This window comes from Neophocaena asiaeorientalis, unplaced genomic scaffold (assembly GCF_003031525.2).
Source record: "Neophocaena asiaeorientalis asiaeorientalis breed wild unplaced genomic scaffold, Neophocaena_asiaeorientalis_V1.1 scaffold364, whole genome shotgun sequence".
NCBI classification, from domain to species: Eukaryota; Metazoa; Chordata; class Mammalia; order Artiodactyla; family Phocoenidae; genus Neophocaena; species Neophocaena asiaeorientalis.
In genome coordinates, this window is record NW_020172457.1 from 2,997,525 (window position 1) to 3,019,307 (window position 21,783).

A 21,783-nucleotide genomic window follows, 5' to 3' on the forward strand; every position below is an offset into this window, starting at 1 on the left:
TGCCTCTGTAAGACTAAGGTCATATGGGTAAATTTATACATGTCACAGAATATTTAGCAAAAAATAATTTCTAAATGTGTATGTAGACAACTTAAACATTATTTATGTATCTTGTAGAGGTGACATACTAACCTGGACACTTTCCAAAATAAAACTCCTCAACTTTTTCTGATGTAGTTTTAATTCCTCCACGAATTTACACCATCTCTGGCAATCACTTTTCTCTGCCTGTTCTTATTATGGTTTAACTAGCTTATGTAACTGAGGTGGAAGGAGACACACAAAAGTGAATACTCTGCATGCTTGGTGCTAATAAATAATTTTCTCTGTTTTCTCACATGCAGATTTGAAAACCATATTTAAAATTTTACTTTACAAAAAAGAAAAAGTACATAGTTCATGAAATAAAGCCACAGGCCAAATGCAGTGGTGGTTTTTTTTTTTTTTTGTATTTTTTACTGGCTAAGACTAAAATAAAGGCTACGTTTTGCCTCGGGGATTTGTTTACAGGAATCTAGGAATGGCTCTATTGGGAGAGTGCATCTCCCTCATTAAACGGTGAGTTCCTTTAGGAAAGAGATTACATCTTTTAACTCGCTGGCCTAAACTTCTAGAATACTATCCTCAAAGCGTGCTTTGTCAGATGAATGAACTTCCTTGAAAGTTGCCCAGTTAGATGCCGTTTCTGCAGTCAAGATCACAACTCCCAGAAGGCGATGCTCCTCTGGCGCTCACGGTATAAGGACGAGAAACTACCAGCACCCATCGTACCAGATCAAGACTACAATTCCCAATACACCCAGTGGGCTCCGGGAACCTTGTCAGGAACCACTTGTTGCCATAGCATCCGGGTCCGCGCCAACCAATCCTAGCGCCCCTCCCGAAGAGAGGCGGGGCATTCGTATCCTCGACCAATCGGAGGCACGTTTGTTGTGGCGCGTGACCGGAGGAGGCGGGAGCTCACGATCGGCGGCTTCTCCTTGCTTCTTGGGGTCGTGGCCTTGCTGCTCCTGTGGAAGGCTAGAGTCCGGGCCTGTCCACGCGCTTCTGTGCGCGTGGGGCCTGTGGTGCTTGTGGGTCCGCGCTAGGTGTCTGCGGGCGCAGAAACAGAAGCCATGGGCGGGACGGCCAGCACCCGCCGGGTCACTTTCGAGGCGGACGAGAATGAGAACATTACCGTGGTGAAGGGCATCCGGGTGAGTGACAGTGGGCGGGCGGAGGGCCAGTACTCGGACTCGGACCTGGCCTTTCCGGGTTCCGCTCAGCCTGGTTTCCTCCGTCCGGCCCCCCCAGTGTTGTCCGGCCTGAAGCTGAGTTCTTTGCAAAGAAGTTGGAAGTTTTTCAAGACGTGGGACATCCATTCAGAGATATTTGCTGGCTGTGGGCCAAGTGCTGAGCGCTGTGCTGGGGCGGCTGGCGGATGCCAGGTTGCTTTAGACCCTCCAAGGGCTCACAGTCCAGTGTAGACTGTATTGCTCAGTAGTTGTGGGACTTTATTTGAAACCCCTTCCTCACTGTACCCATCTGTGAAATGGGGCTTGTCTGTCTTCTCCTGGGTTCAGGATCCAAAGCCTGCTTTTGCACTGCCCACAAGGCCTCTCTCAGGATGAACTGGCCTTTTAAGGAACCCTTTATCTACTCTGTTGTTTAGTACCCTCCCACTGACAGCACCCATTCCGCCGACACACACACACTTTTCGGCCCTGCCTCGGGTGACTTCTCCTTCTCCTTCTCCCTCCTTCACTTTTCTTTCACTTGACATCTTGTCTTTTCCAGGCCCCTGCTCTGTGGCCTGCTGTGCCTAAGTTTTGGACTAGGCCCAGTGGCTTCAAGACTAGGGTCTGCCAGCCTGATAGGACTTGAGATAGGATTGCAAGTTTTCGTACCACTAGGAGCAGTACACTTTGTTCTGTCCAAGACTTTGGAGAGAATTTTTAAATGCTCCCTGAATATGCTTGATACATTAACTGAAAACTTGATTTTTCTCTAGGGTGTCAGCATACCGGCACTAATTTCATTAACACACTCTCTGCTGCACCTGAATTTGGAGCCTCACATTTTTGGAAGTATGATGCCTGATCCTAGTAAATAAAGCAATTTGACCTCAGAAAGTTTTTTTTATTTGCGGTACGCGGGCCTCTCACTGTTGTGGCCTCTCCCGTTGCGGAGCACAGGCTCCGGACGCGCAGGCCCAGTGGCCATGGCTCACGGGCGTAGCCGCTCTGCGGCATGTGGGATCTTCCTGGACCGGGGCACGAACCCGTGTCCCCTGCATCGGCAGGCAGACTCTCAACCACTGCGCCACCAGGGAAGCCCTAGATGTTTTTAAGCTGATCTTTATATTTTTCTCAGCTTGAAACAGTCCTTCTGTTTCTCCTGAGGGGAAGTCTCAGTGTCATGAGTGAGCTTGGTGTTTTCAGCTCAGTTGATTGAAGCATAGTGCTGATGAAGCCCACACTTCAGGGTTGAATTGCAGATAGGTTAGTTCAGCTTGGCTGAGGAAGACATTCCAGATATGCCCAGTTGTCTAACGTTTATGCCATCTCTCGTAAGAATAAGAGTGTGCCACATATACACACTACTATATATAAAATAGATAACTAATAAGAACCTGCTTATAGCACAGGGAACTCTACTCAATACTCTGTAATGGCCTATATGGGAAAAGAATCTAAAAAAAAAAGAGTGGATATATGTTTATGTATAACTGATTCACTTTGCTGTACAGCAGAAATTAACACAATATGGTAAATCAACTACAATAAAAATTAAAAGAAAATGTGTTCACCTTAACAGTAACACCTAAATACACTACATGTGTTTCTCTCTGGTGGTTTTTGGCTTTACCAAATATGCCCTCTTTGGACCCCTTTTGTTAGTTTCTCATGAAGAGAATAACTCCTATTTCTTTTATACTTTTCCCTTACTTCTGTGTACACCACTTTTCCAGGCCTCCTGCTTCTATGTTTAGAGCATTTCCTTTTGGACCACTGTGACCATATCACCTGTGGTTACCTTTTTTCATAACAGTAAAGCTTTAATTAAAAAAAAAAAAGAGTGTGCCAACAATGCAGCAGACTCAGTCACTGCTGGAAAACCAATTTTGTGTTCCACTGATAAGGGTAGTAATTTCATCTTCATTTATCTTAATATACAAGGGGTAATATTGAGTAAACAACATAAGGTTTTCAGTAACTAGGCTGCATTTATTAATAGATCACATTTTCCCAGATTTTTCTTGCTGAGATCCTCAGCAGTTAGCAATTAAAGGACTTACAATGTAAAGTTTAAAGTTTCTTCTCACCAGGTGTTATTTTCACGTTATTTATTGGGTCCTGGTTTTCTCTTTCCCCTTATCCTCAGCAGTCAACAGCTCCCCCTCCCCCCTTCCATAAAATAACCTGTATTCTTACACCTGATTCCAACTTTGAACTCATGGGTTGGACGAAAGGCCACCCGCTTGCCTTGCCCTCCTCTCCCAAGTCTAAAATAAATTTATTGTGATGGAAAGACCAAGCATTTTGATTACTCATATTACATGTGCATAATAGGATGTTTCTGAGCACCTGCTGTGCCTGCTTGGGAAGTGTGCCTTCCACTCAGTCTTTCACAAGTTTATCTGCAACATCAAAGCTGTGAGTGAACTTTTCCAGAGCAAATGTCAACTTCGATAAGTATCATTTTCAAAGTAATATTTATCATGCTTTCCAGGCATAAACTAATCTCTTCAACTGGTCATGAAGTCGCAAGCTGAAATTCACAGGAGCCAGTTATGGTAGCAAGGATACTGATGTGGAGCACAACCTGTGCTTTGGGAAGTATTAGCCATTGAGAGCCCCTAAGTTATTTCATGTGGGATTTGGCTGAGGATCCTGGAGAGGGTCCATTAACAGAGGCTACAAATCCAGTCAGTCGTTGGGAGTCCTGAGGAACGTTGTTGGAGTAGTTGACTGGTCCCTTTCCACTTTAGGTTCCATGAATCTCTTGCGTATATATTTACCATGATAAGCTTTCTAGGATTTTCATACAGACGGTAGAAGTTCATGTTTTCCACTAATAGCAAATGCAAAGAACACAAGTGATAATCTACAGACATAAGCTAAAAATTATACATGTGTATATGATAGTATAGAATAGTCCCCCTTAAGTAAGTATTTGGGAGTAATGTCTTCCAAATAATAGTGGCAGTTTTTGAAGCCTTTGTGTTGAAATGGTAGGTGAAAAGAAAATGACCTGTGTTACATGGAAAGAGGACCAAGTGAGAAAAGTGGGTCTGAGTCCTTTAATCAGTTTGCTAAGAAACACCTGGAAGAAGTTGAAGAAAACCTATTATGGAGGTGAAGGTCTGATTTGTTTCTTGTCTAATGTGGTTCCTATCTCAGCCTGTTGGAGAGGGGCAACTTAAAAAGGAGTTCTCTTCCTCCTTTTACTCTGTTCCTTGGAAGTAAAAATACTTTATTGTCCATCTCACGCAGTCTCTAGTTTCTGAGAAAATACTAGATTCTGGGTTGTTGAGTGGTGTACTTGTGCTGATTTTAGATAAGACCAACCAAGGTGGTTGGGAAGACTATAGAAGATGACACAACCTTTTCCTCTTCTCTGGGGCACGTGTTCGTATGGGGTGTAGTACAGACTGAAAATTGGCAAGTCCCATTTACTTAAATTTGTCTTCAGGAGCAGTAGAGAATAGGGTGGATAATCAAAGTCAGTGAACTGAATTCAGCTCTGCTGGCAGGCCCTCTTCTTTTCGTTCTCCCTTATATTAGAACAGTGGTTCTTAACTTTTAGTTCACAGACTATTGTAAATCTGTAGGCTACGGACTCTACCCAGAATAATGCAATAAGCAGAAAATTTTGCATACCATTGAGGAATTAATCCATAGACTCCTGAATCCATGGACCCCAGGGCATAATTCTAGCATCAATGTGTGTGTTTCTTTGCTACAAATAATTTTTGTAAATTGCACTTGGTATTTGCCTTGGTGGAGATTCCAGAGATGTCTGGAAACCAGGTATAGTAGGTATAGATCTTTAAATAGGAAAAAAGATTTTCTGAAAGACGTACCCTGTTTAAGGAAAGATGTTTCCTAAAGAAGTTGCTGCTGATACAGAGGCTGCTTGTCCGGCTCTTGCAGAAGCTTATGTTTTACCTTTGACCCCTTTTGGGGTCAGGTTGCATCACCAAGAAGAGTTGTTCTCCAGCTGCATATTGTGTGTATAACCCAGGCCAGCATCCCTAAATCTTGTCAGCTGCTTCACAAGCGAGTAGAGTCCCCCAGTTCACAGAGGAGATCAGGTGAGAGTGCAGGCCTGAACTTATTACTGCAGCTGGGAGGTCAGTTCAGTGAGTATCAGCTTGAGATACAAAGTATAGCCCAGCTATTGCCTTCTGTCAGCATAGTTGTGACTGGACTGGGGAGAGGGTAGATTGCTTGAGTAGGCAGAGATGCAACTGCAGGCTTCCATGGGTGCTCCTTTGGGAGGGCCTGAGGATACATGTATGAACGATTTCTAAGGACAAAAAAGAGAGGTTGACTCTCAAGGCAACTCTGCAACGTGTTTATCAACTTAAAAAATGAGTTGTGTTCCCTTGGACGACATGTGTATCAATTTACTGAGGTATAACTAAAGACCTTATTGGGAAATGTTTTGAATTGATTGACATTAAGTACAAGTTTTGAAGCATCAGATAAGCCAGACAAATAAAAAGTTAACAATGAAATAAGAAATAATTAATGTTTATATTGAAAGAGACTTGTACTTTTACTATGCAAAGAGCGTAGGGAGGGATAAACGGGCACCGTATATACTCCGACCAGGACTTAATGCAGCTGCTTCTGGCAATAGCTGTAGGCCTTGTCTTCATACACCACATAGAGAAGGAGCTCATTACAAACTTGGGCAGAGCTGATGAACGTGAACTGAGATGAATGACCTGTTGAAGTCCTAATGGCTGGAGTTGTGTTAGTAATAACTCTGCCAGGTATTTGTGTAGCATGTTGTAGTCTGCAGTGCATCTTGGAATCCTTCTGCTGTAACTCCAGTGGTAGGTGTTATTTTCACTGTTTTCAGATGAGGAAAGTGAGGCCCACTGAGGGTTATATAGCTAGTAGGTGACCAGTGCTTCTTCCTCTATTCTGGGCCAGCTTCTTGTAACATATGAAATTATATATGTCAAATTAGCTTTATATATATTAGCTTTAAACACGTAAATTATATTACATATATAACATATGTATTATATGATATAATACATAGTATATATCATGTAATATAAAATATACATATTTACATTACAGCATGCTATGTTAATATGGTACATTAAATGTATATTATGCAGTATATTACCTTATATATTGAGTAAACTTTATATAAATTATATATCAGTTAAAATAGTTTTAAGATTCTAAAACTTAATAAGGCTCATTTTATTTCTTTAAGAGGAAGTGATACATTTTTACTTTATTGTGTGTGATTAAGGAGTGTATTATTTAATAGTGGAGAAGGCACTGGACTAGAGAATGGGGGTTACTGGTTGCTGTCCTGATGCTGCCAGTAGCTGGATGTTACTCAGGACCTCTTTTTTCTCACTTGTGAATTGAGAGGATTGGAGTCAGTCTTGAGGGGTTCTTCCTAAGATGTAGCTCAGCTTTGTAGATGAGTTGCAGCAACAGTCTCAGTGGCTGTCAGTTGTTAGAAAAGCAAAGTGCCTTGGCACTCTCCTTCCTAACTTCCACTTCTCTTCCAAGAAAGGAGTCATGGTTTTTCCTTAAAAGGTTACAACTTTTGAGCTGTGGACTTTCCCTTTACTGTCTCACCTCCATTCTGGTTTGGGTCATGAGATATAAGTAACAGTTCAGGTACAAACTGTTTTGTTCACTGATGTCTCACAAGGGCCTCAATTAGTGCTTGGCCTAGTAAACCTTGTTGAATGGCTAATACAGGAGCTCACAGTTTTGCAGAAAGGCAGTTGCTTGTTCTGTCACTGGAGCACTGCACTGGAAATTTGTGCAAGGTACCTGTGGGGCACAAGAAGGGTAGCGTTGGGTAAGCAGAATTGGAATGAAATGGCTTTAGTGTTTGAACTGAATTTTGAAAGGCAGTTCTCTCCCAAGGGGCCCAGGGAGAAGGCAATGTAGCCATGTATAAAGGCAAAGAGATGGCAACAAGTAGCCAGTGTGGGTGGCGAACAGGGTATGAGGTCTTGGGGGAAAAGCTATGGAAGCTGAGGTTGGAGAGTTAGGCCATAACCAAATGAAGAGGAAGTCTTGAACGCCACACAGAAGAATCAGGACTTTCTTGTCAACAGAGGTAGCTATTGAAGGATTTGAAACGGGAATTACCATAATCAGATTTGCATTTTAGGAGGAATATTGATGGTGCCATGAATTAGGGCAGGGGAAATGGGATGCGAGGAGAGATGATGAATTCGTTAAACTTTGAGGAGTTGAGGAAGTCATGGCTAAGAGAATAAGAGAGAGAAGAGTCAAGAAGTCCTATGTTTTGATTTAGAAGCTGGATGGAGGTGGTGTCATTAATGAGATAAGGAAAGCAAGAGGAAGAAGGGAGTTTTGGCAAACGTGAATCCAGCTTGCGACGTGTTGGGTTTGAGGCGCTTGTGGTCTGTCCCAGGGGAGGTGTCCATTAGGCAATTAAGTGTTTAGGTCTGGCTTTCGGAATACAGCTCTTGGGCTGGAGATAATGGTTTAGAATTCATTCATTAATCAACAGCAGTTAAAAAAATCAAGGGAGTGAATGAGAGTACCAGCAAGAGCATGTAGAGTGAGAAGAAAATCAAGGCAAGGAACAAAATGTGGGGACCTCTAGCATTCAAGGGGAGGGGAAGCCTGCAGAAGAGAGAAGACTCAGCCAGAGTCCTAGGACAAGCAGGAAGGGATGTTGGAAAAGCAGGGGAGGGGTTTTCGGAAGAGGGGAGTGAGCAAAAGGAAGTCATATAAATTAGGTGCTTTATAAGTATAAATAAAAAAGATTTATTTATATAAACATAAATATAGAAGGTTATTTATTTGATCAGTGGTGACTTTTACTGGAACACTTTCTCTGCTGTATTGGGTTACAAGCCAGATAGTGGTGTGTTAAGGAAGTGGAAACTGGAAGAAGGTTCTTAAGGATGTGGGAGGGGGATCACCCCATTACTTGACCTGGAAACCTTCTTGATGATTTCTGCTTCGCCCTCATCTAGTCAGACAATGAATCTGGCAGTGAAGGGGACAGCTGACTGTGACCTTGACACTCAGACTTCCTGGGTTTGAATTCTGGCTGCATTGCTGACAACTCGTAAGGTCCAGTGCAAATTATTTAATCTGGCTTTGCTTCAGTTTCCTCACCTATACAATGGAGGTAATAAAAGTATCTCAGGATTGTGAAGGGTTAAGTGGGTCAAGTGTTTAGTTTAGTGTAAGTGCCTGGCACATAATAAGCACTCAGTGAAGGTTAGCCATTTTGAATCCTAAATATCTTTTGAATGTGTTCTCCCTGGAACGTGTTTTTTATTTTCTAAGAACAACTTTATTGTGGTGTAATTTACATATAAAATTCACCTGTTTTCTGTGTACAACGCTTTCTAATAAATTTGCAAAATTGTGCAACCATCACCACAGTCCAGTTCTAGAACATTTTCATCATCCCAATAAAATCTTCATGTCCATTTCTAGTTAATCTCCATTCTTATCCTAGCCTTAGGCAACCACTTATCTATTTTCTGTCTGTATAGAGTTACCTTTTCTGGGCATTTCATGTAAATAGAATTATACAATATGTGGCCTTCTGTGTCTGGCTTCCTTTACTTAGTTGTTTTTTGGGTCTATCCATATAGAAGCATCTATCAGAACTTCAGTTCTTTTCATTGATGAATTGTAGTCCATTGTATGGATATATGTTTTGTTTATCCATTCACTGGAATATGGGTATTTGTTTGCTATTATGAGTAATGCTGCTCTGCACATTCCCAGGCAAATCTTTGTGTGGACATATGCTTAATAGCTTCTTAATTGGTCCTTTAGCGTCCTTCAGGGGTCCTCTTCTTTTCTTGTCCCCCTCCAGTCTGTCCTCCATACTGTAGCTAGAGTGATCTTTCTAAAATGCAAGTCTGATTGTGTCATTACCCTGCTTAAAATCCTTCAGTAGTGCCCAGCCGTCCTCAGGATCTAGTTCAACTCCCTAACTTGAAGGATTTACTAAGAGTCTTCAAAATCTAGAATCTTATTTCCCTCTTCACCTTCCCTTTCACTAAGCCCCCTCCTCAGCTTCCTGCTTCAGCCATTCTTTTATTCATTCATATAGTTTCATTTATTTAACCATTCACTCATTTAACCAGGCTTATTGAGGCTCTGGGGATATAATACTAGACAGGACAGCCAAATCCATGCTTTCCTGGAGCTTTCTTTCTAGTGAGAAAGGCAGGCAATAAACAAGAAAGAATCAGATAGTGGTAAGTGCTGTGAAGAAAATAGAAAAGGATGATCTGGTAAGTTGCGGGGTGGGGGGTGTTGTGGGCTGATGACTCTCAAATCTCCTAGCCTGAGTTCCTCAGAGCCCCTGCCCTGTTGCCAACTGCCTGCTTGATGTTTCCCCTTGCTATGCTGATAAGCCCTGCTGCTTAACTATAGCTTCATGCAGTACTCTCTTCTTAGAGTACTCTTATCCTACTCCTTCTCTTTCTAAGTACTCTTCATCCTTCTCAGCCCCCGGCTCAGCCTCACTCCCACAGCCTGTCTAGATGCCCTGCCCATCTGCCCATTGTGCTGTCAGCCCTTCCATTACAGGCCAACTGCATTAAGTAACATCCTTCACATTATATTTAAATGCATGATGATTGTCTGTTTCTTCTTGACTTTAAGCACCTTGATGACTTCTGCCACCCATAGTTGGCTGGCACACAGTTGGTGCATAATGAAATCTGTTGAAAGAGGGATTGTTTGTGGTTAGCCTTGAACGGGAGGGAGGGAGGGAGGGAGGGACACCATTTCATTTGGGGCTGGAGGGAAAGAAGGAGCTAAGGCCTGCTGCAAGCTTAATTTGTAGGACAGGGGAGGAAAGTCGAAGGAGTTCTGATGGCTTACATTTTCTCAGAGATTACAATTTAGTGCACAGTATAAAATGAGGAAAAGAGTTATTTATAATGAGCAATTAGCAGTGCATTAGAAGAAATGAAGTAGTGCTATGGGGTGCATCTTGAAATCTTAAAATTGTTCTTACTTGCTTTTAGTGTTACAGCTATTAGATTTAGTCTAATTTCTTCGGGGCATTTGTTATGCATACTGGTATGGATGGCTGAATTACTTGGATGCTACTGTACTGTTTTCTTTCTTGTTCTTTAATAATTGATTTTATTTTGACGTTGCTTTTTCAGCTTTCGGAAAATGTGATTGATCGTATGAAGGAAACCTCTCCATCTGGTCCGAAGTCTCAGCGGTATTCTGGAGCTTACGGTGCCTCAGGTATTTCAGAATTTTAATTTCTGAGTTCTTAGCAGAAAAATTATAAGTGGTAAAGTTCACTCAATAGTCAAGCTCTTCTGCACTTCTGTCTTTTGTTTTTTGGATGTTCGACTTTTTATGGGGGAATAGTCTTCCTTTGGTATCCATGGGTATTGGTTCCAGGACCCTCTTGGATACCAAAATCCATGGATGTGCAAGTCCTTTATGTAAAATGGGTAGTACTTGCTTATAACCTATGCACATCCTCCCATATACTTTAAATCATCTCTAGATTATTTATGATACCTAATACACTGTAAATGCCAAGTAAATAATTGCCTGCATGGCAAATTCAAGTTTTGCTTTTTGGGATTTTCTGGAATTTTTTTTTTTTTCCCTGAATATTTTCAACCTGTGGTTGGTGGAATCTGTGGATGCGGAACCTGCAGGTATGGAAGGCCGACTATATTGGTTAGTACCAGGGTTTCTTTTAAAATTCTTTGAACTAAAAGTGGAATGAATCTACTTTCAAACAGTCTTTGGGAATGTTTTTTCTCTTCCAGCTCCTGAATCCTCTGTTAGGCTTTGGAAGGTTATTTCATATCTTTTTGTGTAAAATGAATTACTTATAGGGATATGAGAGGTTTGGGAGTAAATATTTATTAAAAAAAAATTGAACTTAGAAAATACTGATTTATTGCTTCCAGATGAAAATCTCTGATGATTTTACTATCTTAATAGATTTCTTTAAGTTTCTTAAGTTTATTCCTTCATAGTCTTAATTATTGAGGAAAATATGATGTTAAATGAAATCCATAGAGAATTATTGTCTCATTTTACCTCTCTTATCCTGTAGGATAAGAGACTGTTTCTTTTTCTTTCTTTTCTCTCTTTCTTTTCTCTTTCTCTCTTTCTTTTCTCTCTCTTACCCTGTCCATTTATTCATCCAACTAATATTTATTGAGCACCTGCTATGTGTCTGGCACTGTTCTTATTGCTGCTAAATTTGATGGATGGACATGCTGTTTTTTGGTGAAATGGCAATGAGAAAATAGTTGAGATGATTAAACTTGGACTAAACGAGAATTTTCATTATTTATTAGAAAGGGGTATTGTGTGGTAAATCTGGTTATAGACTGAAATACCTTGAGAAAGATGAGATGTTGCCCAAATGCCATTCACTTGGGGGCATTTGTGACCCTCTTACTAATCATTAAGTCAGTAACCATGAGTTGAACTTCTGATGTGTGTAGAGCAGAAGGTGCCAAGATGAATAAGAAATAGTTCTTGTCCTTTGCAAACTTTTTATTTAGCATTAAGAAGTGTTCATCGTTCATTAAGGTTAGATAGAAGGTGACCACCCCCTCTGCTGGAAACCCTTTTTTTGGCTTCTGGGCCACACTCTTGGTTTTCCTTATACCTTACTTGCATCCTTAGTCTAGTCTTCTTTGCTGATTTCCACTAATGTCATCAAATTGTATGCCTTTTGAGTCATTGTGTAGATGCCCGTGACTCCCAAAATTGTATCTCTAGCCCTGACCTCTCCTTGAAACTTGACTCCGACAATTGTCTACTTCACATCTCCACTTAAAATTCTTCAACTTAGCAGATCCAAGACAAAGCTTTTTATTCTTCTTCAGAGTTGCTTCTCCTCTTTATCTTTCCCAGTAAATGGCACTGGGATTCATCCTTGTTTCCTCTTTTTTTCTTAATTTTTAAAAAAAAATTATTTTATTATAATCGGGATTACAGATCTTTTAAAAATTTTATTTATTTTTTATTTTTGGCTGTGTTGGGTCTTCGTTGCTGTGTGTGGGCTTTCTCTAGTTGTGGCGAGAGGGGGCTACTCTTCATTGTGGTGCATGGGCTTCTCATTGTGGTGGCTTCTCTTGTCGCGGAGCAGGGGCTCTAGGCGTGCGCTTCAGTAGTTGTGGCTTGTCGGCTCAGTAGTTGTGGCTTACAGCTGTAGAGCACAGGCTCAGTAGTTGTGGCACGTGGGCTTAGTTGCTTGCGGCACGTGGGATCTTCCCAGGCCAGGGCTCAAACCCGTGTCCCCTGCATTGGCAGGTGGATTCTTAACCACTGCACCGCCAGGCAAGTCCCTTTCTTAATTCTCATATTAGACCATTAGCTAGTCTTGTCAGCTCCATCTCCAGAATATGTTTGGATATGTTCTTTGCTTGTCTATCTTTACTGCTGCAGCTCCAGTCGAGGTAACCACCATCTCTTACCTTGTCTTTTGCTGAAGCCTCTTAACTGGCTCCCTACTTCCACTCTTGTCCTCCCTCTATGCTCTGCCAAGCACCCAGAGGCCTCAGCAATCTTTAAAAAAATACGTCAGCTCATATCATATCCTAGTGGTAGATCTCCATGGTACTTAGAATATAATTTGAATTGCTTTTCTTGGCTTCTGAGGTACACCATGACTTGTCCCTTTTTGCTTTTCCAACATTATCTTTTGACATATGGATATTTTAAAAATTGGAATTTGATCTAAAATATGCTTTGTTCTAGGTAGATTTCTTCTTTTCCTTTTTTTTAAAAAAATTATTTATTGTATTCTTGCTGTGTCGGGTCTTAGTTGCAGCATGCGGGCTCTTCATTGAGGCATGCGGGATCTTTCGTTGTGGTGCACGGGCTTCTCTGTAGTTGTGGCACGCTGGCTCCAGAGTGCGTGGGCTCTGTAGTTTGTGGCATGCAGCCTCTCTAGTTGAGGCATGCAGGCTCAGTAGTTGTGGCTTGTGGGCTTAGTTCCCCCGCGACATGTGGGATCTTAATGGGTTCGACCAGGGATTGAACCCGCATCACCTGCGTTGGAAGGCGGATTCCTTACCACTGGACCACCAGGGAAGTCCCTAGGTAGATTTCTTTTCTACCTACTATGTTAAGGAGATAGGATGGTGATGGTGAACTAATGATGGAATAGTAATAAATAACATTTAAGTAACGTTTATTACGTGCCAGGTACTCTGTTAAATCCTTTATGTCTAGTTTGTGTAATCTGTATAATCCTGTGAAGAAGGTACTGTATTAAGCCATTTTACATGGAAGAAAATTGAGACTTGAAGTGATTAATTATCTTGCCCAAAGTCACACAGCTGGTGAGCAGTGGATGTGATACTTGAATTCAAGTCTGTTTGACTCCAGAGCAAATGCAGTAAACCACTCTGTTTTATTATCATTTGAATGACATCTTGCTTCATTTGTAGAGAGGATGTGACAGAAACTAGTTGTAGGGAAGGAGCTGCTTTTTAGTGATGTTCTGCTTGAGTTTAGGAAAGCACCTTTCTGTAAGTGATTGTTGGTTCTTCTAGCTTTCTCCCGTATTTCCTCTTGTACAACAGTGAGTTGAAGGAGAAGAAGTGTTTTTCTTCTTGGGTTGGTTTCTTAAAAGGATACTTTGAAAGAGTGGGTGTGGGTGGAGAGGCTTTCTATAAATGCTCATGGTGTGGCCTGCAGAGTGTGACACTGACGTTGAGATAAGTTCTGCCTATGCTGAGGGATCCATCCCTTCCCATTTCTCGATTTGACATGACTGATGAACTCTTTGGTCTATGACCAGCCTGGGCACTGAAAACTCTTTGAATGCCACCTTGTGTTTTGTTGGTCAGGCTAGAAGTACACTCTCTAAATGGTAGCCATTAGTCACATGTGGCTATTAATATTTAAATTAAAATTAATTAAAATGAAATAAAATAAAAATTTTGTCTCTTGTGTCACACTAGTCACCCTTCAATGCTCAGTAACCACCTGTGGCTAGTGGCTGCCATATTGGACAGTGCAGTATAGGACATTTTCATCATTGCAGAAAGTTCTCTTGCACAGCTTTAGTCTAGATTTTATCAGTGCTTGGCCTTGTGAGCTTCATCAGGTGATTTTAATGATGTGGTGACTGAGGTTGTGGAGCTAGACAGCTCTGTGTGTTTGTGAATCTAGCTTCCTGCCTTTACCACATCCCAGCTCCCCCAGGATTGTGGGTAAATGGATGCCAGGAAATATTTCCCTGAGGACTACTGTCTTCACCTCAGTCTTCAGCACAGCTTCCTAACCTGTGTGTTATGAGTGTATTGGAGGAATTGATTTCTTAGATTCAGGGTAGCTGGTGAACACCTGTGTACCCTCATATGCCATACAAATACTTGCTTTTTCTGTCTGCACTTTGATGTGAAAAAAGCTCAACAAGGCTAATAGCTCAGGCTCTTTGAGAATATTTCCGTTACCCATTCCAGCCCAACGTAAGAAAAGAATATTCTACATACTATTTTGAAACGATCTTGCCTTTAGGTTCAGAATGCAGTTAGACAATGATTGTGCAAATTAACAGATTTATTCTTCTTAAAATTTAAAGAATATGTTTCTAAAAGTACACAGCCTCAAAGTTAATGTTCTCTTCTGCGTTTGGGGTTTTAGTTAGTATCCAATAATAGATTTCTTTTTTTTTTTTTTTTCGGTACGCGGGCCTCTCACTGTTGTGACCTCTCCCGTTGCGGAGCACTGTCTCCGGACGCGCAGGCTCAGCGGCCATGGCCCACGGGCCCAGCCGCTCCGCGGCACCGGGGCACAAACCCGTGTCCCCTGCATCGGCAGGCGGACTCTCAACCACTGCGCCACCAGGGAAGCCCCAATAATAGATTGCTTAAGATTTATAATTTAGATGTGTTATGAAATAATTTTTCAAGTCTACAAAAATAATATGGATAAAAATGTCACCAGCCTTTTCTACATTTTTCAGTGTCAGGTAAATGATATATTAAATGTGAGTTGAATTTTTAATATTTGTTAAAATGCTTTCTTCCTTGCAGGACTCTAATTCATACCAGCCCCCTAGGCTATTCATATGTGTGAATACAGGGCAGAGTTGATGGACTGAGAGCACTAGGATTTCTGAGAATAAGAACTAAGTTTTGTCATGTATATAGTTTCGAGAACATAATTTATGCTGTAAGAAAGTGATTTCCTTTAAAGACTTTACTGAAACTATTTTTTGCCCAACCTTGAACCAGATCAGTGACTCACTGCAGTAAGTATTTGCATGTAAAGCTGTTTAGGCAAAATAATATACTGTGTGACACACAGCATATTGTAATGCCACTTTAATAAATGAATGCGCTCTAAAGAACTTAATTATATCCTTGCTGCCTCAAATTCTTTGATATGTTATGTGCTATCTCAACTACATTGGTTTGCTTTTTTAAAAAATATATTTTTATTTTTACTAGAGGTAAATAAACTGACACCAAGCATTGTAAATGGATGACCACACAAAAACAACGATTGCAATTACCAAACATGAAACACACTCACACTGTGTCATAATATTGACATTCAGTCCAGTAATCCTCCACTGTAACAGCTCCTTTACTTTGCAGTGAAAATTGATTTGTATATTTTTTGCCTCTGAGTCCTTGTGGGATTTTTTTTTTTATTCAAACAGAAAGTCACAAAAATTATAATCATCCTCATCAGTTCACTCAGTCCCATGTAATTAATTTTTTTTCATCTTGATCTTTTGTTAGCACTTTTATGAGTTTATCAGTTTTCCATTAGAGTTCTGAAAATGCTTATTTATTCAGTTCAGCAGTATAGTCAGTTACCAGAAACCTGTACTTGTCAGAGTCTTTTCCATGAATTCCTTGAAGATGAAACCCTTTTATAGGAACATTTTTGCGAAAGCATCAGAGTGCACCCAGAACTGTCTGTAAATGATGAAAGACTTAAAAATGACCACAGTTAAAGATTTGATGAAAGTTCATAATAATGCAATTGACAAGGAAATTTAGTTATTTCTGAGATATACATTTTAAAGAAATAACTAGAATTATGACTTATAATATTATACCACTTATACCAACTTATAAGATTTTTAGAAATTTCATGTAATGTCTGAAACATTTATATCAACATATTTCCATATAAATAACCCAAAGAAAGTTTAGTATTAGTTGTTTTTCTTATTTGTTTGTTTGTTTTTTTTATACTGCAGGTTCTTATTAGTCATCAGTTTTATACACATCAGTGTATACATGTCCATCCCAGTCACCCAGTTCATCACACCACCACCCCCATCTTCCCACGGCTTTCACCCCTTGGTGTCCATACGTTTGTTCTCTACATCTGTGTTTCAATTTCTGCCCTGCAAACTGGTTCATCTGAACCATTTTTCTAGATTCCACATATATGCGCTAATATACGATATTTGTTTTTCTCTTTCTGACTTACTTCACTCTGTATGACAGTCTCTAGATCCATACACGTCTCAACAAATGACCCAACTCTGTTCCTTTTTATGGCTGAGTAATATTCCATTGTATATATGTACCACATATCATAGATTAGTTGACCATAGGTGCGTGGGTTTATCTCTGAGCTTTCTGTCCTGTTCCATTGATCTATGATTCTGTTTTTGTGTCAGTACCATATTGTCTTGATTACTGTAGCTTTGTAGTATAGTCTGAAGTCAGGGAGTCTCATTCCTGCAGCTCTGTCTTTTTCCCTCAAGATTGCTTTGGCTATTCGGGGTCTTTTGTGTCTCCATACAAATTTTAAGATTTTTTGTTCTAGTTCCATAAAAAATGCCATTGGTAATTTGATAGGGATTGCATTGAATCTGTAGATTGCTTTGGGTAGTATAGCCATTTTCACAGTATTGATTCTGCCAATCCAAGAACATGGTATATCTCTCCATCTGTTGGTATCATCTTTAATTTCTTTCATCAGTGTCTTATAGTTTTCTGCATACAGGTCTTTTGTCTCCCTAGGTAGGTTTATTCCTGGGTATTTTATTCTCTTTGTTACAGTGGTAAATGGGGGTGTTTCCTTAATTTCTCTTTCAGATTTTTGATCATTGGTGTGTAGGAATGCAAGAGATTTCTGTGCATTAATTTTGTATCCTGCAGCTTTACGAAATTCATTGATTAGCTCTAGTAGTTTTCTGGTAGCATCTTTAGGATTCTCTATGTATAGTATTATGTCATCTGTATGTAGTGACAGTTTTACCTTTCTGATTTTGATTCCTTTTCTTTTTCTTCTCTGATTGCTGTGGCTAAAACTTCCAAAACTATGTTGAATAACAGTGTTGAGAGTGGGCAATCCTGTCTTGTTCCTGATCTTAGTGGAAATGATTTCAGTTTTTCACCATTGAAAACGATGTGGGCTGTGGGTTTGTCATATATAGCCTTTATTATGTTGAGGTAAGTTCTCTTCATGCCTACTACTGGAGGGTTTTTACCATAAATTGGTGTTGAATTTTGTCAAAAGCTTTTTCTGCATCTATTGAGATTATCATATGGTTTTTATCCTTCAGTTCGTTAATATTTTGTGTCATATTAATTGATTTGCATATATTGAAGAATCCTTGCATTCCTGGGATAAACCCCCCTTTATTATGGTGTATGATCCTTTTAATGTGCTGTTGGATTCTGTTTGCTAGTGTTTTGTGGAGGATTTTTGCGTCTATGTTCATTGGTGATACTGGGCTGTAATTTTCCTCTTTTGTAGTATCTTTGTCTGGTTTTGGTACCAGGGTGATGGTGGCCTCGTAGAATGAGTTTGGGAGTGTTCCTCCCTCTGCAGTTTTTTGGAAGAGTTTGAGAAGGATAGGTGTTAGCTCTTCTCTAAATGTTTGATAGAATTCACCTGTGAAGCCATCTGGTCCTGGGCTTTTGTTTGTTGGAAGATTTTTAATCACAGTTTCAGTTTCATTACTTGTGATTGGTCTGTTCATATTTTCTATTTCTTCATGGTTCAGTCTTGGAAGGTTATAGCTTTCTAAGAATTTGTCCATTTCTTCCAGGTTGTCCATTTTATTGGCATAGAGTTGCTTGTAGTAGTCTCTTAGGATGCTTTGTATTTCTGCGGAGTCTACTGTAACTTCTCCTTCTTCATTTCTGATTTTATTGATTTGAGACCTCTGCCTGTTTTTCTTGATGAGTCTGGCTAATGGTTTATCAATTTTGTTTATCTTCTCAAAGAAACACTGGCTCTGGATGCGCAGGCTCAGCAGCCATGGCTCACGGGCCCAGCCGCTCCACAGCATGTGGGATCCTCCCGGGCCGGGGCACAAGCCTGCATCCCCTGCGTCGGCAGGCGGACCCTCAACCACTGAGCCACCAGGGAAGAATCAGTTAAATCTATGTGGTCTATTGTGTCATTTAAAACTTCTGTTTCCTTATTTATTTTCATTTTGGATGATCTGTCCCTTGGTGGAAGTGAGGTGTGGAAGTCCCCCACTACTATTGTGTTACTGTCGATTTCCTCTTTTATAGCTGTTAGCAGTTGCCTTATGTATTGAGGTGCTCCTATGTTGGGTGCATATATATTTATAATTGTTATATCTTCTTCTTGGATTGATCCCTTGATCATTATGTAGTGTCCTTCCTTGTCTCTTGTAACATTCTTTATTTTAAAGTCTATTTTATGTGATATGAGTATTGCTACTCCAGCTTTCTTTTGATTTCCATTTGCATGGAATATCTTTTTCCATCCCCTCACTTTCAGTCTGTATGTGTCCCTGGGTCTGGAACGGGTTTCTTGTAGAAAGCATATATATGGGTCCTGTTTTTGTATCCATTCAGCAAGCCTGTGTCTTTTGGTTGGAGCATTTAATCCATTCACGTTCAAGGTAATTACTGATATGTATGTTCCTGTGACCATTTTCTTAATTGTTTTGGGTTTGTTTTTGTAGGTCCTTTTCATCTCTTGTGTTTCCCACTTAGAGAAGTTCCTTTATGTAGAGCTGGTTTGGTGGTGCTGAATTCTCTTAGCTTTTGCATGTCTGTAAAGCTTTTGATTTCTGCATTGAATCTGAATGAGATTCTTGCTTGGTAGAGTAATCTTAGTTGTAGGTTCTTCCTTTTCATCTCTTTAAATATATCATGCCGCTCCCTTCCGGCTTGTAGAGTTGCTGCTGAGCAATCAGCCGTTAACCTTATGGAAGTTCCCTTGTATGTTATTTGTCGTTTTTCTCTTGCTGCTTTCAATAATTTTTCTTTGTCTTTAAATTTTGCCAGTTTGACCATATGTCTCAGTGTATTTCTCCTTGGGTTTATCCTGTATGGGAATCCCTGTGCTTCCTGGACTTGTGTGGCTATTTCCTTTCCCACGTTAGGGAAGTTTTCAAGTATAATCTCTTCAAATATTTTCTCTGGTCCTTTCTCTCTCTTTTCTCCTTCTGGGAACCCTATAATGCGAATGTTGTTGCGTTTAATGTTGTCCCAGAGGTCTCTTAGGCTGTCTTCATTTCTTTTCCTTCTTTTTCCTTTATTCTGCTCCACAGCAGTGAATTCCACCATTCTGTCTTTCAGGTCACGTATCTGTTGTTCTGCCTCATTTATTCTGCTATTGATTCCTTCTAGTGTATTTTTCATTTCACTTATTGTATTGTTCATCTGTTTGTTTGTTCTTTAAATCTTCTAGATCTTTGTTCAACATTTCTTACATCTTCTCGACCTTTGCCTCCATTCTTTTTCTGAGGTCCTGGATCATCTTCACTATCATTATTCTGAATTCTTTTTCTGGAAGATTGCCTATCTCCACTTCATTTAATTGTTTTTCTGGGGTTTTATCTTTTTCCTTCATCTGGTACCTAGTCCTCTGCCTTTTCATCTTGTCTATCTTTGTATGAATGTGGTTTTTGTTCCACAGGCTGCAGGATTGTAGTTCTTCTTGCTTCTGATGGCTGCCCTCTGGTGGATGAGGCTGTCTAAGAGGCTTTTGCAAGTTTCCTGATGGGAGGGACTGGTGGTGGGTAGCGCTGACTGTTGCTGTTTGTATTATTTCTTAATATAAGCATTTAATATGCGCTTAACCCTCTACTACTGCTGAGGATATGCAGTGCTGATCAAGACAGGCACAGTTTCTCCTGGAGCTTATGATTGATCTGGGGAGAAAAACACCAAAAAAATGATAATTAATGTTTTAAATGATGGCTGCTGTCTTCATTAAGGTCTTTTAGCTCATCTTCATGGAGTTGGTTGGGTCTGCTGGTCTTGGAGGGTGTCCTGGAGAGGTGGGGGCTGGGGGTGACTGCGGTTCACTCTGGGGACACAGGCACTGGTGGTAGCAATTCTTGGGAGCTCCTACCGTGTGGATGCTGATGTAGGTGGTTTGCTTTTATATCAGGGAATGTTTTTTTTTTTTTTAGGCTGACATAAAGGGATACCTTGTGCAGTTATAAACTTACCTTTTCATTAACATCTTGCATTTTTTGATTTTAAAAATCAGTGTTGGATATTGATTTTTTTTCTTTTCCACTTTGATCCTTTAGTTTTTCTGCCTTATAGTGAGGTCAGACCTCTCATGGTTGATCCTGTTTATTGCTGAAGAAACTGTGTCCCCAAGTCAATATGAAAAATCAGGCAGGAATGTTATTAGGCTATTTGTTGGTTACCTAAACCGCTAGCAACCAGATGAAAATGATGAATCTGGGTAAAAAGACAGATGAACTCACTTTTTTTTTATCCTCAATGTGCACGTTTCTCTGTACATTTCTTGTCATTGGGAAAAATATGAAAGATTTGCTGATTTTTTTTTTTTTAAGTATATCACTGAGATCACCAAGTATTTGGCATCCTTAACAAATTGCAGGAAACCAATTTAAGCAGGAAATAGCATAGCCCAAACTAAACAGCCAGTTTAGGGAAGCAGATTTGTCTATATGTTCTATGTATTTTTCTCCCAGAATCTGGCCCTCCTGTTTATTTTTAGATAGCTCTTTAAGGCTCATTTAGAACTAACATTGTAGGGAGAGTTCACAGTAACAAGCTGTGCTTGTTTCTTTGACTTGAGTTACAAGAACTGAAGGGAGTTGCAGTATCTCGGTTTCCAACTTTTAATATGTGACAGTTTGTTGATGCCAGTGTCTCAACACTGCCCTTTTTTTTTTGCATGTGCAGTAACACTTCCTGAAAGGAAGAAATGTATACACTATTGATTTAAAGGTATGCTTTAGATCAAATTCTCTTGTCAGTATATTCTGTTCTTAAAAAGAAATCCATAAACAATCTACATTTAATGGATGGTTGAACCCTTTATCAGTCAACAAATATTAGCATGGAAGTGATCTTTGACTTTAAGGAACTATTAGTTTGGTCAAATCATGTTTAACATTATAGTGTAGTGAATAAGTACTAACGTAGTACTCTTCACCTGCTCAGTTAGGATTTTGGAGTAGGTGAATGAATATGTAAGTGAGATAGAATATATAAGAGGTCTAGAAAGTGCTTTAGGACTTCAGAGAAAGAAGTTCAAGAACTTGGGCAGGCAGGCCATCAGGGGAAGTGGACTTGAGCCAGACCTTGAGCATAAGAGGGGTGGGGGCATTGGTGTTGAAGGTTTTCCTGGCAGA

At 40.2% G+C, this 21,783-nt stretch overlaps 1 protein-coding gene across 1 annotated transcript in view; it reads left to right on the forward strand.

Annotated features, from left to right (window-relative positions):
* The first annotated feature begins 943 nt into the window (after window positions 1-943).
* CHCHD3 (coiled-coil-helix-coiled-coil-helix domain containing 3) overlaps window positions 944-21,783 on the forward strand; it is a 282,681-nt gene continuing 261,841 nt past the window's right edge. Inside the window, exons 1-2 of the mRNA XM_024737982.1 lie at window positions 944-1,196; window positions 10,373-10,460. Coding sequence (XP_024593750.1) covers window positions 1,116-1,196; window positions 10,373-10,460 — 169 coding nt within the window. The 5' untranslated portion in view covers window positions 944-1,115. The remainder of the gene's footprint in view (window positions 1,197-10,372; window positions 10,461-21,783) is intronic.